The sequence below is a fragment of the Eubalaena glacialis genome, chromosome 4 (assembly GCF_028564815.1).
Source record: "Eubalaena glacialis isolate mEubGla1 chromosome 4, mEubGla1.1.hap2.+ XY, whole genome shotgun sequence".
In the NCBI taxonomy this organism is placed as follows: domain Eukaryota; kingdom Metazoa; phylum Chordata; class Mammalia; order Artiodactyla; family Balaenidae; genus Eubalaena; species Eubalaena glacialis.
The window spans coordinates 56,549,932-56,563,161 of NC_083719.1; the positions used below are offsets into that span (position 1 = coordinate 56,549,932).

Sequence of the window (13,230 nt, forward strand, 5' to 3'; positions counted from 1 at the left end):
GACAATCCTTCCTTGCCTCTTCTGGCTTCCGGTGTTGGCTTGCAATCCTTGGCTTGTGGATGCACCACTCCATTCAGGTAGCCATCTTCTCCCTGTGTGTCTTCACCTTGTCTTCCTTCTGTATCTATCTTTTGTCCAAATTTCTCCTTTTTATAATTTGATTTTAATTTGATTATCTTTGTAAAGACCTTATTTCCAACTAAGGTCAGATTCTAAGGCATTGGGGTCAGGGCTTCAACATATTTTTTTCTTGGTGGTGGTGGGTGGACACCATTCAACCCATAACAGGTGGCTCCAAGGATACAGGTCCATGGACAGCAAGTGGGCCTGGATAAAGGGAATGAGAAGAAATTAGAGATGCATCAGTGGGATGGCCAACCACGGGGCCCAGACTGGAAGGAAGGCAAGCAGGGTCTGAATTCTGGAGATCGAGGGTTTGAGTGACAGGGTAAAGGCTAAGGGTTTGCAGGCAGAAAGTACAGGGAAGAGCTGGTTCAGCGGGAGTCACATGAGGAGAGAAAGGGAAGACTGGGAGAATGCGACTTCAGGCTGTAAGATCTTGGATTAGTGATACGAGACTGGAGGTCTGGCTATGACTATGGTAGGTCAGCTAGAGGGAAGGTCATCCGTTACAGTTCAGGTCATCCCCAGAGGCCAGGGTACTGACAGCAGTTTCTCCATCCACGTGGAAGAAATACAGACAGTGATACTGGTGAAAAGACCAAGGACAATTGTGGTCAGCTCTCATCATCTAGGAGGGTGGTAGGGTATCCTATAGCTCAGGGGAGGAGAGCCTGGGGAAAGGGGAATAGATGGTGGGGAAAGACTCTCAAAGGGGAGAGTTCCTGAGAGAGATGCGGGCACATGTGTGGAAGAAGTCCGAGCAGCGGAGAGCTTGGAAACTCCTGCTGGGCAGCAGCATGGTGAAATGGTCTCTTGAAGCCTGGAAGTAAAGTGCCACAGGCACAGACAAGGAGGAAAATGCAGGCAAAACTATGAGCTGAAATATCGACCAGATGCTTCATGTGTGACGGTGGTTAATTTACTGAGCAAAAGGCGTCTTTTGATGTATCTTGAACCTGCCTCTTGATATAATAAGGGCTGAAAAAGTCCTGCCCTTGATAAACCAAAATGTCAGAACCAACTTTTGGTCATGACCCTCTTCCTAAGTAAGACTCAGGCCCTGTGTTGGATACTGACTGCAGGTATGTACGGAGGGAACACGCAGGGTGAGAAGCAGTGCGAGCCTGACCCCCCTAAGTTACTTAGTTTCAGTTTCCTCATTCAAAAACAGGGTAATAGTAGCTCCCTCATAGGGTTGCTGGAGCTCAGCGAGTCCTGAACACAAGTTAGTGGTTGTGGTGATTATTATTATTACAAATGCCACAGTCTACTGGAGAAGGAGGGTTGAAAATATGTTGCTCAAAATCATAGTGACTATAATGACGATGAAACTCCCTACTTCTCCCTCCCTTCCCCCAAAGATGAAGAATACACCAAAATGATCCTAGAACATTTATTTCCATAGGTTCTTGATACAAAAGCACAATCCTGCATAAAAGTATACCACTACACATAAGGGCAAAATTACACAGCCAGCAAGAGCGGCCCCTGACCCCTTCCACAGAGAAACCCCAGAGAGAAATTTTCCACCTCCTGACAGTTTTACAATCACTCATGTCTTCTACGCACTGCAAGCCCCATCCCATCTCTCATTTTCTCCAACTTCTAACTGAAACTTGTGTTCACAAATTGTATGTGTGTGCATGTGTGTACACAGAAGGCTCACTTTACCTACTTGATGAGGAGCTGAGACAATGCTTTGTGAGAAAGTTACCCCAACGTGATGGGGAGTCAAGCCACGGAAGCTTCAGAGCTAGGGCTAGCTCTCTCCTCAAAAGCCCTTACATGCTAAAAATGCCACCGGGGGTCCCTGAAATTCGAGAGCCAGCAGGTCTTGTGTTTGCTGCTGTACTGAACTTCTCCCAGTTCAGGTCTGGGAGGGGAAAGTGGGGATGTGTGGGCATCCCACACCCAGCTCAGGCTGAGAGCTTGCACGCGAGAGGAGACTAGGGGACAAGGTCTCAGGACCTGCAGGTGGCCTCCGCTGGGAACAGAGAGACCATTCAAAAGCTTGTGCTTGAGACCAGATTCTTCAGTCATGGCTTCTCCCACCACCATCGCTAGGTATCAGGGATTTTCAGTCTTCAAAATTGATCCCTGTCCCCCAAGAACTCCACTATAAGCCTCGAGAGCCCTTATTTAAGGTATTTAGCCGGTGGCTTCAGTCTGACCATTTGCCACTTTCATGGTTCCACAGCCTTCTTGGCATCCGGGTGGGTGGTCACATGGCTTGACATGTACCTTAGGGGGCCTGCTTTAAGAACAGGAGAAGGTGGATGCAGGACACTGAGGCTGCCCTCACGGTCACTGTGGATCCTGAGATGGGCTCTTGTGAAGTTCCTGTGGCCCCTGAGGGGCCTAATTAGGCAGATGCCTTCGCTGCTCTTCGAGCCGCTGCTCCTGCTTGGCCCTCGCCCTCTGCTCCTTTTCCCTCTGAATCAAATGTACCCAGTCCAGATGCCACTGCTGCAGCTTCTGCTCGTAGGCAGCGATGTCTTCTGCTTCACAGGGAGGGAGCTGTTCCTTGACAAGCTGGGTGGTCAGGGTCAGAAGGCTTTCTGACTCAACTTTGCCCAGAGCGTGTAGCTTAGAATGTAAGGCCTATTGGAAACAAAGGAAAAAAAAAAAAAAAGAAAAAAAAAAAGAAGATGTGGGAGGGGCAGGTAGGTAAAGAATACAAAGAGGAAAAGAGAAGAGGTTAAGTCACTTACAAAATCTCCACACATTCTGCTCACAGGAGAAGGTACTTTATTGGGAGCCTGTCATGCTGCCTTTCATCCAGGCACTGTTAGCTTTTGCTCTTTTTTTTTTATTTCAGCCCAGCAATTCTGCTAAGATGCACCACAGGTCATTTCTTCCCCTTCACTCACAAACGGTAAATGGAACGCCATATGCTGTGACTCCCTGTGTAATTTCTTGTTTTAGACCACAAAGACTGCACGAGAAAAGAAACCTTCATTTCCATTCTGACCTGCACCAAACCAAGCAGCAAACTCCAAGAACAAAGAACCCTAAGATGGAAACAAAACGGCAGAAGCAGCTGATAAAATGCAGCAAGTTCATCCATAGCTTTTCCTCTAGAATTACTGGGATAAATGTTTGCCTAACCAGTACTCCTTTCAACAGATGGAATTCATGTCAATGCTTTCTTACTAACGGCAGGCTAAACAGCTCCCATGAGTGCCTGCACTATTATAAGCCTCCACGTGCTGTGCTTCACTGCAGGTCAGCCTTGACATCCTGACTACTTACGGCTCCATCTGAAACGGCAGCTCGATTTGGTCGGTATTGTATTTCTGGAGAAGTAAAGTACTAAAAACACTAATCTACTTAAGTGCTTCAAGATGTAGATCATCAGAGACCCACTTATGGCCCCAGACTTAGCATATATGACACACCCCATGTTCCACAAAACAAATGCAATTTACTGGCGTAGGTGATGAGGCCTGCTCTAACAGCAGGGGCTGGAAGGTGGGAAGGGTCCATGGGCTTCAAGGAGTGGCCAGACGTCTGGTGTGACAGGTCAGTCATAAAAATGAGCCCCAAAAAGATTACCTGGGACTAATAAAAATCAGGCACCAGGAAGAAAAGGAAGCGTAAAATGAGAATTCTTTCTTTCTGATCACTTCCCACCTGGTTTGAGGCCAAGGAGACAGCTTGGGACACCAGAACAAGGACTCAACTCTGAGTCAGCAAACTTGTGTTCAAATCCAGAGTCAGTCACTTATGGACTAGGTTCCCTCAACCTTGGTGTCATGTAACACAGGAAGAGCAGTATCTGCCACCCAGGCGAGGATAAAGGAAACGCAGTAGAGCCTAACACATAACTAGCAGTCAAGAAATATTGGTCTTTTTTTTTGTGAATTAAAAAAAAAATGCATTGTGGAAGAGTGAGGGCTGAGAATTTAATGCAGGCACAGATTTCTATTCTCCGAGATTAAATATATAAGCTATAAGAAAAAGGTGGTAATTTTTAAGAGTGGTGGGGCAGCCTTGGTCAATATGAACATGGTAAATGATAATCTATGGGGCTAAGCAGATTTTTTGCTTTTTAGCTTTTCTAAATCTGCAAAGTTAAGAGGAAAGAACAGGTATGTAAATTCTTAACCTAGCTGCTAATTCTCCGTGTACCATGGAAACATTGATTAACCTTCCTTTTTCAGTTTCTAAATTATAAAAAAGGGAAGTTGAGCAATTACCTTATGGAAATACTGGGGAAAACAGCTACTAAAGGTATTAGGATCCTCCTTAGAACAAGGGGAAATAGATTTCCCACAGCTGGTTCAATATAATTACTGCAAAGATTTCAATGTAATACTCTGGCAAAGTATACATCCCTCTGTACCAAAAGGACACAATGGGGCAGCTGGGATGGATGGGAAGGTTTTCTGCTTCACACAATGAATTCTCCTTCAGGCAGCAATTTTTTTTTTTTTTTTTCGCTTTGTGCTAAATAGATGAGAAACACAGCAAGGAAGAGGCCAAGGGCTTAAAATGTGAACATGGCTCTTCCTCCCTGACTCTGATCACAGAGCATTTTGGGATGTACAGTTGAAAGCTACCAAAGGCAGTTTGAGTGCTCAGGGCTGTCCTGAAACCTGTAGAAACCTGTTTACACCATCCATGTAGTCCAGAGAGCATTTCCAATGGCCCTAGTGCACACCACAAAGCCAAGCAAGAGAAGATGCCTGCATTTCATCTTCATCATATTCAAATGCGGCTTTGTGATTTCTACCTGGGTTTCCGGTGATCAAGAAGGTTCAATGCAATATGGAGAAATGACCAGATCCTCTTCACCCAGGGCTGAAGTCAGGTGCTTGCTATGAGAGGGCAAACTATTACCCACCCATCAGGCAGATGTCAGGGATGAGTAGCAGGTAGTGACATGCTGCCTTAGGAAACAAAACTGTGACCGATTTGCTCAAGTATGAAAAGGAGCATAAAAATTCCATTTGTTTCTTTTAAGACCACTTCCTGTGTGAAGCAATAACAATGTGATCTTTGATGTCAGTTTTTAATGCCCTTGTGTGTGACATTGATGCATGAAGGGATTGCTGGTCTATCACCACGGCAGAGAAGCATGCTTAATGCACAGCTGAGAGGGACTCAATTCTGCCACCACTCACCTCAAATCGTTCCAGGTAACGGGGAAGCTTGGACTGTTCCGTTTCCTCCACATCCAGCTGCTCCACCAGTTCTTCTGACCTCTGGGTCTTCTCACCTTCTTGGGGCTGGTCCTCTGAAGACCCTTGGGCCGGAGCGGTCAGAGCCGCCTTCAGCGCTCTGTCCAGCACATCGAGCTGCGGAGCAGAAAGGGGGGCAGAGATTAAACATCCTGCGGCCCTGAAAGCACTGGGAAGGGAGGCTGGAGAAGGGAAAGGAAGGGAAACCTGGGATCTAAAATATTGCGAGAAGAGTTCTCTTATCAAATTATAGGGAACAGAAATGGTTATATAATTTTACACTAGAAACACCCTGTCCCGTGGCATGAACACTTAGTACAAAACAAATGGAACAATAAGCAAGCTCAGAATTATCTGTATAAGTGAATCAACACAGCAGTTTTTGATTTCACTTTTAATCACCCAGGTAGGAATCCAAGAACTACGCTTGATGGGCACTGAAGTACCACCCCTTCCATGTTTTTCTTCCTCAATTGCTTTGGAATTGGGAGAAAGGGAAAGAAAAACCACTACAAACCACAACCAAAATGGGCCACTTGGAATGCACGGTAAAGCCTCTGAATCTAGGCAGGGGCTTTCTTCAGAGAAAAATTTTAGCTCATAGGGTATCCAGAGATTAGGGATCAGTCAATCTATATAAGCTGCTGACAAAGACCAGATAGACATACATGAAATTTATTGTAACAGGTGATTTCTATGGCTTAGAAAGTAAATAAACTATAAAACAGAAGGTTTCTTTTTGTTTTGACCCCTCTCCCCTGCCACTTTGATCTTGGGGCAACCTCCCTCGACCCTCAGAGGGCCTAATCATTAGAGATGGGACAGAAACAACCTCGAGGCCAGCATCAGCACCTGCATGGATACCGATTAATTCTGTCCATGTCACTTCAGAACAAAAATCCAGAAAATACTCCAAGGCTTTTTAATGCCACTAATACATTATACCCAAATGTATATGTGGGATATACATACACATACACATACATATATGTGACCCACATCCCACTCTTGCTGACATCTGAATCGCATTCCTATGAAGTCAGAACACAAACAATGCAAATCTGGCTCCAACTGGAAGGAGTATGTCCCTGGCAAAGCATTTATATATAATTTTGTGTTTTCAATCACCGGCACTGACTACAGCAGGGCTAAAACACGAAAATGTATTTAGAAATGTGTATACTTGGTTGTAAATGTCTGGCAGAGAACATAAGGACTCACTAGACATCAGTATAAGGAGCCCGTACAGGGACCAGACTTGTGCATCCTGTGACTGAACGAAAGCCACGAGGTGAGTCCTAGAGATCAGCATCAAGGCAAAGCAAATAAGCAGCTGCTCAAAGTTAACTTTTACACCCTGTTAATGAAACAACTGATGTCCTCCTATGCCTCACTCTGGCTATAATAGCTGCTTGGGCAGGAGCGAACACTGTTGGCTCCCTATCGGGGGTAAGCTCGCCGCATGCTTTCCTGTAGCCTGAGCTCACTCTAGTAACTTCGTAGTGTCAAGAGCCCAAGGTGACCAGGAGGGATGAGCTTTGAGGCTGGTGGGAGGACAGTGCCCTAGTCCAGGCAAAGTGAACGCCTTAGAACTATGAGAGGAACATTTGGTCCAGATCTCCTCGGCATCATGCTTTCACCACAGAACAGTTTAATGGAAGGAAACAAAGACAGTGCCATCTCTAGTCCCTAGACTCATTTCTTGAGAGCTTGTATGACGGAAAAAATTGACAGGTAGTTAGTCTCCGGGGACTACATGAGGAGACAGAAATGCCAAAAAATAAAAATGAAATCTTAACCTCTCAAGCTCCTACTGAGATTTTACTTTAGGGGTCGGGTGAAATTCAACAGTATTTTACTGAATTCAGTTTGAATTTTCGGGAAGGGGAATGGTCTTCCTCCCAGATAGTGAACTATAAAAGCAACATCAATCTTATTTTCTAGTGCTTTTTGTCAGTAACATTGAGAATGTTTGTGGTTTTTCACTCCTTTTCACCTGAATAAGTACATGATTCTATAGAGATAAAGAAAGTGGGGCATGGGGGAGACAAGGGAAACAAATCCAAAGCTTGACTTACGAGTAACAGGAGATGATAAATCCCACTTAATTAGAGACGGGAACTTACCGCTTCTCTACACAGCTTTCTGTCTTCTGGGGAGGAGGCTACCTTCTCCATTACTTGAAGGGCTCTGTTGAGGTAGCCTGGTTGCCACAGCAGGGGCATGTTATGGTACACAGCCCGCAGCCCTTGCTGCAATTCCACCTTCCCTGTGGCCAAAAAGAACAACGAAGAAGGCTCAGCCGTGGCTTCCCACTATGTCTGAGACGGAGGACTTGAAGGCACAAGTGAATACTCACCTGGCAGCTCTAGAAATAGAGAAGGATCGTTTCAAACCTGTATCAAGAGCCTCATCCCATCCAGTGAATGGGGACACTTTGGATGTATGATGAAAAATGTAAAATTCTATGTATACACCTTTCAATATAAAGTCATGTGAACTTATTTTTCTTCTTTTTCATTTGGACTGCTGGAGATTATCATGAGGATATATGAATCAAAGGGTTGAGGGAAATTTACAGAGGTTGCTATTTATTTTTTATTTATTTATTTTATTTTGGCTGTGCCGGGTCTTAGTTGCGGCACGTGGGATCTTTAGTTGTGGCACGCAGGATCTTTTAGTTGTGGCATGCGGCCTTCTTAGTTGCGGCATGCACGTGGGATCTAGTTCCCCGACCAGGGATCGAACCCAGGCCCCCTGCATTGGGAGCGCGGAGTATTACCCACCGGACCACGAGGGAAGTCCCTACAGAGGTTGTTACATCTGCCTCTAAGTGGAGCTACCCTTATAAAACAAGTCAAACAACTGAAATACTAGTTTTGTTTCAAGAACAAAATCTTCCTCTGAAAAAGAAATTCCACAACTTTTTTACAGTGGAAATCTTGTCAACATCTGACAACTTTCCCTGCCAGGAAATGTTTGACATTTTTCAAAATGCTCCAAAACACCCCATTGACTGTCTTTATGAAAAAAAAAAAATCTCACTTTACTCTTTATTTATTTGAGCTTTATTTCCTTTATTTGAGCTTCATCGGTACTTAAATCGTATAGTCCTCATTCATCCTTTTGGGTCTCAGGACATGAATGTTTCTCTTGGTACCTCAAACAATCACAACTGGAGCTTAAAACGCGGCTGGCAGCAAGGTCCCCGAGTGAGGAGAGGGGCTGTCTCTGGACTCCTGGGGAACAGAAACTTCTGCACTAATGACCAAAGTCACCTTGAGCTGCCAGGTTTTAAATCTACCTTCACTTATCTTTCCCGGGAAGGAGGATTTGGGACAGCTGTAGTGGAACATAAATAGACAAAGCTCATCAGGTGACAGCTAATTTTAGACCTGTAAGATGCTTGGGGCTGGCTGCAGCCACGTTCCGGGAAGCTGCTTCTGTCGGAGGTGAATGAGGCTGCGCAGCACATGACACAGTGAGAGCAAAGGGCTTTGGATCTGATGCTCCCAGACCCAAAACACCCGGGCCTCTGCTCAGCAACAGGAACAACAAAGTACATTTTCTTAGCCTTGACAACTTCCCGGCCAACTCATGCAGTGTAACAGTCCTGGGTGCTCATCTGAAGGCAAAGGCCAAAAACTTGTAAATCAATATCAGCATCAGCATCTGAGAATGCCACGCTACATTTTATTGGTGAAGATCAACTCCAAAAGCAGTCAAACTGCTATAACTTAGATGATTTTCAGAAAACAAAGGTAAGCAGACACAATGTATGATCAGAAGGGACTTTCTCAAATGCCTACCTACTTAGGAGAGAGACTGGAAGGATAATGAAATAACATGCATTTAATAAACCTGTGTAAATCGGGACACATTTTATGCACATTTAGGGTGAATGTTATTTGCCCAGATTCCACACAACCCAAGTGCCGAGGCTGCCCCTCAGAAGGCTTTGCCCTCCTGACTGTCTGATTCTCATGCAATCCAGGGTCTAAAGCAGAGCTAGCTGTCCCGTGTGTGGCACAGTCACATTGCACCAGTGAGCCCCTCTCTGCTTTCCCAACCAAGTGCTGCTGGACATGCTCTCTGAATTTCTCTTCCCTCACACCTGAAAACGATACCAAGGATATGTGTTCAACTCCAACTCTTAATTTCTTTCCTCCTGGACTTTAGGTTTAAGAGACAGAAAGATCTTTGTTAATAATGGGAAAGATCCTACTGGCCGGTTCTCCCAAAAGAGGGCCAGAACTTTCCTTTCTTTATCCCTTCCTCACACTGATTACCACTAAATATAATTGAGAGCCATCAGAACTAATTCTCACCTTGCCAGTGGTGGGAGGTTTTAGAACCCGCTTTATTGTCTTAGGTCATAACTGTAAGGCCATCAAAGTCTAGTTTTACGTCTAAAAATGAAAGCTGTATTGGAATTTCACTCGCAAATTTAAATGAAATTATAATTTTATTATGAAGTAAAAGAATGCATCAGTTCTATCCATGAAGAACAATGTTTGCAAGGACCTCCAGCTTACCAAGAAGCGCACAGCCGTACAACTGGGAACTCAACCCCACCGAATTCTTTTGCTTTAGGCCTGGGAGTAACAGGGATGCACCAAAGTTCCTCTCCTCTTCCCACTGCAACAGAATATACCAGATCACGGTGCAGCCAAGCAATGCATAAATGCATTTTGTATGCAAAAATGTGATTTTTAATGACACAGAGGAAAAAACATGTTATAACATTAAGTAAAAGAAGCAAAATAACAAAACTAAAGGTACATTATAATTCTAATTTTGGAAAGAAAAGATATTTATGCTTAATGAAAAATACAGAATAGAAATGCCCAATATGTTAACAGATTTCTGGGCAGTGAAATTACAAGCAATTTTGGTTTTCTTCTTTGTACTTTTCATTACTTTCCAAATTTGGGGCAGTGAGCAAGAGTTCCTTTTACGATCAGAAAAGCAAAACAAAACAAAAATAAAGCGTACACTCTGGACCAGCATTGCCTCGAGACAATCAACAAAGATTACCCATGCTGTTAGCCCTGTACTCACACTGCTATGAAATGACAGAGCAAGCTTTTTGAATTTTAAACAATTCAGCAATAAGACTCCTTCTACTTCACAGTGTTCAAATAAATATAACTATTAGGCTGCCTTTAGATAGATTTATGCCTCTCAAAAATCAATTAGGCAATCAGAAACACTTAGCGATTCTTTCTTTCAACCCAGGGTGCAAAATTACACTTCAATAAAATTGAAGCCTTATGAGACATGGGAAAAGAAGGGGCAAAATACAAGCATTGCTAAGGCTGCTGCAGACTAGCAACAGCAGTGACGGGGGACTCACTGTAAAGGCAAGCCTGAGGAGAGCCTTGGCAACTCCCCAGACAACGAGGGCTGTGATCTTCTTGGTGCTGGCGCAGTAGGAGCACACAGCGGCCTGAGCCTTTGTTCCAGCTTGGAAATACAGAACGCAAAGCTCAGGTGGCCCTGCACTGGTCAGAGAATGAACAAGGTGTGCAAGCTACAATTGCAGCCAGGTATATAAGTGGGGTACCCCAGGTGTTAATGGGCACCCGAACCTCTTTATTGGGAATGACTTTTGTGCAATGCAAGTGCAATTTCTTAAGGTTTTTCTAAGCCTTTGAAACAAGCAAAGACCCTGGGAGAAAAGCAAAGCCTCCTCAGGGGCTTCTGCAGCACACATAAGCAAGAGAGCTGGTAATGAAGGACCAGGTCATTTCACTTGCGAAAGCAAATCACTCGGAGGTTTGATTTTCCCCCACAAAGACTGCATGAAAAGGGGCCCAAGGAAAAATAAATAAGGAGCCTTAGAAGCATTTTTTCTTTTCTTTAGGGAAAAACATGACCTATAGTATCAGGATGCAACAGGGGCTAAAAGCCAAATGAGCAGCATCCTTGCTGTGCTAGAACCGAGCAGGGGTGGTGATGGTGGCTGCAATGGTGATTCTTCCAAAAGCACTTTGACAAAGATGAATGAAAGCAAATGGATGTGTTAGAGATTTTTTGGATGATTGGGAAAAATACAACCACTGCTGCTTAGATGAAAGGCTAGTTATGTGTTAACATAAAATTTCAGGTCTCTTCCAAGCCTTTAACGTCTACTGTATGTACTATTATGGACTAAATCAGGAGCTATTTTACCAATGTCCTCAAGGTTTTCTCATTTCATGCTTCAGCTTCTCCCAGTAATACAAAGCAAACCCTGTTTCTCTCCTTCCTCCCTCCACTCCCCTTCACGGCCACACATCTCAAAGCACTGCTGATGCTCATTGTCTCCTTTCTGCACCTCGGACTCACTCCACAATCCACTCCAATTTGGTTTCCTGCTCCATTACTCTATGGCCCTCACACCACTAAGTTCAACGCACTTCATAGAAGTCCTCGTCTCACCTACCCTCTGAGGAGCGCTCTACATGCAGACCACCTCCTCCCACGGTGTTTGTTCCAACACATTCCTGACTCTCCTTTTGGCCTGTGGCTCATCTGCAGACACTTACACGTGGATTTATAAATTACATCTCCAGTCCAGATTTTTCCATTAAGATGCCAATTTCCCTTGTGAAATCTCTTGACTGTCTCAAAGGTATCTCAAAATGCAACACATTCAGAGTCAAATTAATGATCTTCCTCATCAAAAGAAGTCTTTGCAAACACATGGTGACCCTTTTGTCCAGATACCCCAGGCAGAAACTGAGGAGGTCAGACTTCACCCCCACCTCCCTGCCTCCACATCTACCTCCTTCCTGATCACGCTCTTTGCCTCCTAGATACGGTCATCGGCTACTTTGTACCTCCACCACGTTCTGGTCCCCACACTACCATTACTCTTGCTCAGACGACCATGATAGTCTCCTAAGTGCTCTGACCATAACCACCCTGGCCCTGATCCAATCTCCTACCCATATTACAGCCCAGATACACAAATCTGATCATGCCACCCCTTCTGCTTAAAACTTTTCAGTGGCTTCTCACTATTTTTAGAATGTAGACGAAACAGCTTAGCATGACCTGCCTTCTGCAACCTCATCTCACCCTACAATTCTCTCTGTGGCAGCTACACTATCTTCCTACCTTCTTCCAGCCCTTTTCTGCTCAGCATGTTCTTTCTGCCACAGGACTTTTGCACATGTCATTTCCTCTTTTTGGATTGTTCTTCCTCTCTTCAGTCTGTTAATTCCTATTCATGCTTCAAATATTAACTCAAGAAATATTTCCTTAAGGAAGAAGCCTTTCCTAACAAGTTTAAAATACAAACAAAAACTCACTACCATACAGGCTCTTCATAGAAGACGTCTTTGTAGTGATCATTATAGTCACAATTTTATATTCGTGTGTTTGTTTTGTTTTAAATGCCTATATTCGTCTTAGATTGTAAGGAGGAAATTTTTGCTCACCACTGTATAAGGAGCACTTGAAATGTATGGAATGTAGTAGTTGCTCAATATATATTTAATGAATTAATAAACATGAGGTATGCCATAGGCTATGACATTCATCTTACAAAAACAAAACACACAATAAATTTTTTTAGAATGGGGCTAGACTAGATGATCTTTTCAGTTCCTACCCAAAGTAGTATTTTTTGGTGTTACATTTGAGGTTAAGGGCAGACTGTAGGGCCAGGCTGCTTGGCTTCACCAGGTGGCTTCATCACCTACTAGCTGGGTGGCTATTGTGCAACATCTCTGTGCCCCAGTCTTCTCATCTGCATGGAGTTGTGAGGATTAAATGAATTAATAAATCTAAAACATCAAGAACACAGCCTGGTGTAAAGTAAGTGCCATTTAAGTATTAGCTATTGTTGTTGTTACTGTTGTTATTCTTAGGATAGCAATAAACAATGACTAAATACCCTAAGAGATGAAACCAAAACTTAGTCTTCTGGACTGAC

The 13,230-nt window shown here is 44.0% G+C and overlaps 1 protein-coding gene across 1 annotated transcript in view; it reads right to left on the reverse strand.

Annotated features, from left to right (window-relative positions):
• Nucleotides 1–1,502: 1,502 nt before the first annotated feature.
• The window catches only part of MRPS27 (mitochondrial ribosomal protein S27), a 90,514-nt gene continuing 78,786 nt past the window's right edge, over nt 1,503–13,230 (reverse strand). The window contains 5 exon segments of the mRNA XM_061187894.1: nt 1,503–2,520; nt 2,523–2,724; nt 5,250–5,423; nt 7,433–7,575; nt 9,842–9,944. Coding sequence (XP_061043877.1) covers nt 2,486–2,520; nt 2,523–2,724; nt 5,250–5,423; nt 7,433–7,575; nt 9,842–9,944 — 657 coding nt within the window. The 3' untranslated portion in view covers nt 1,503–2,485.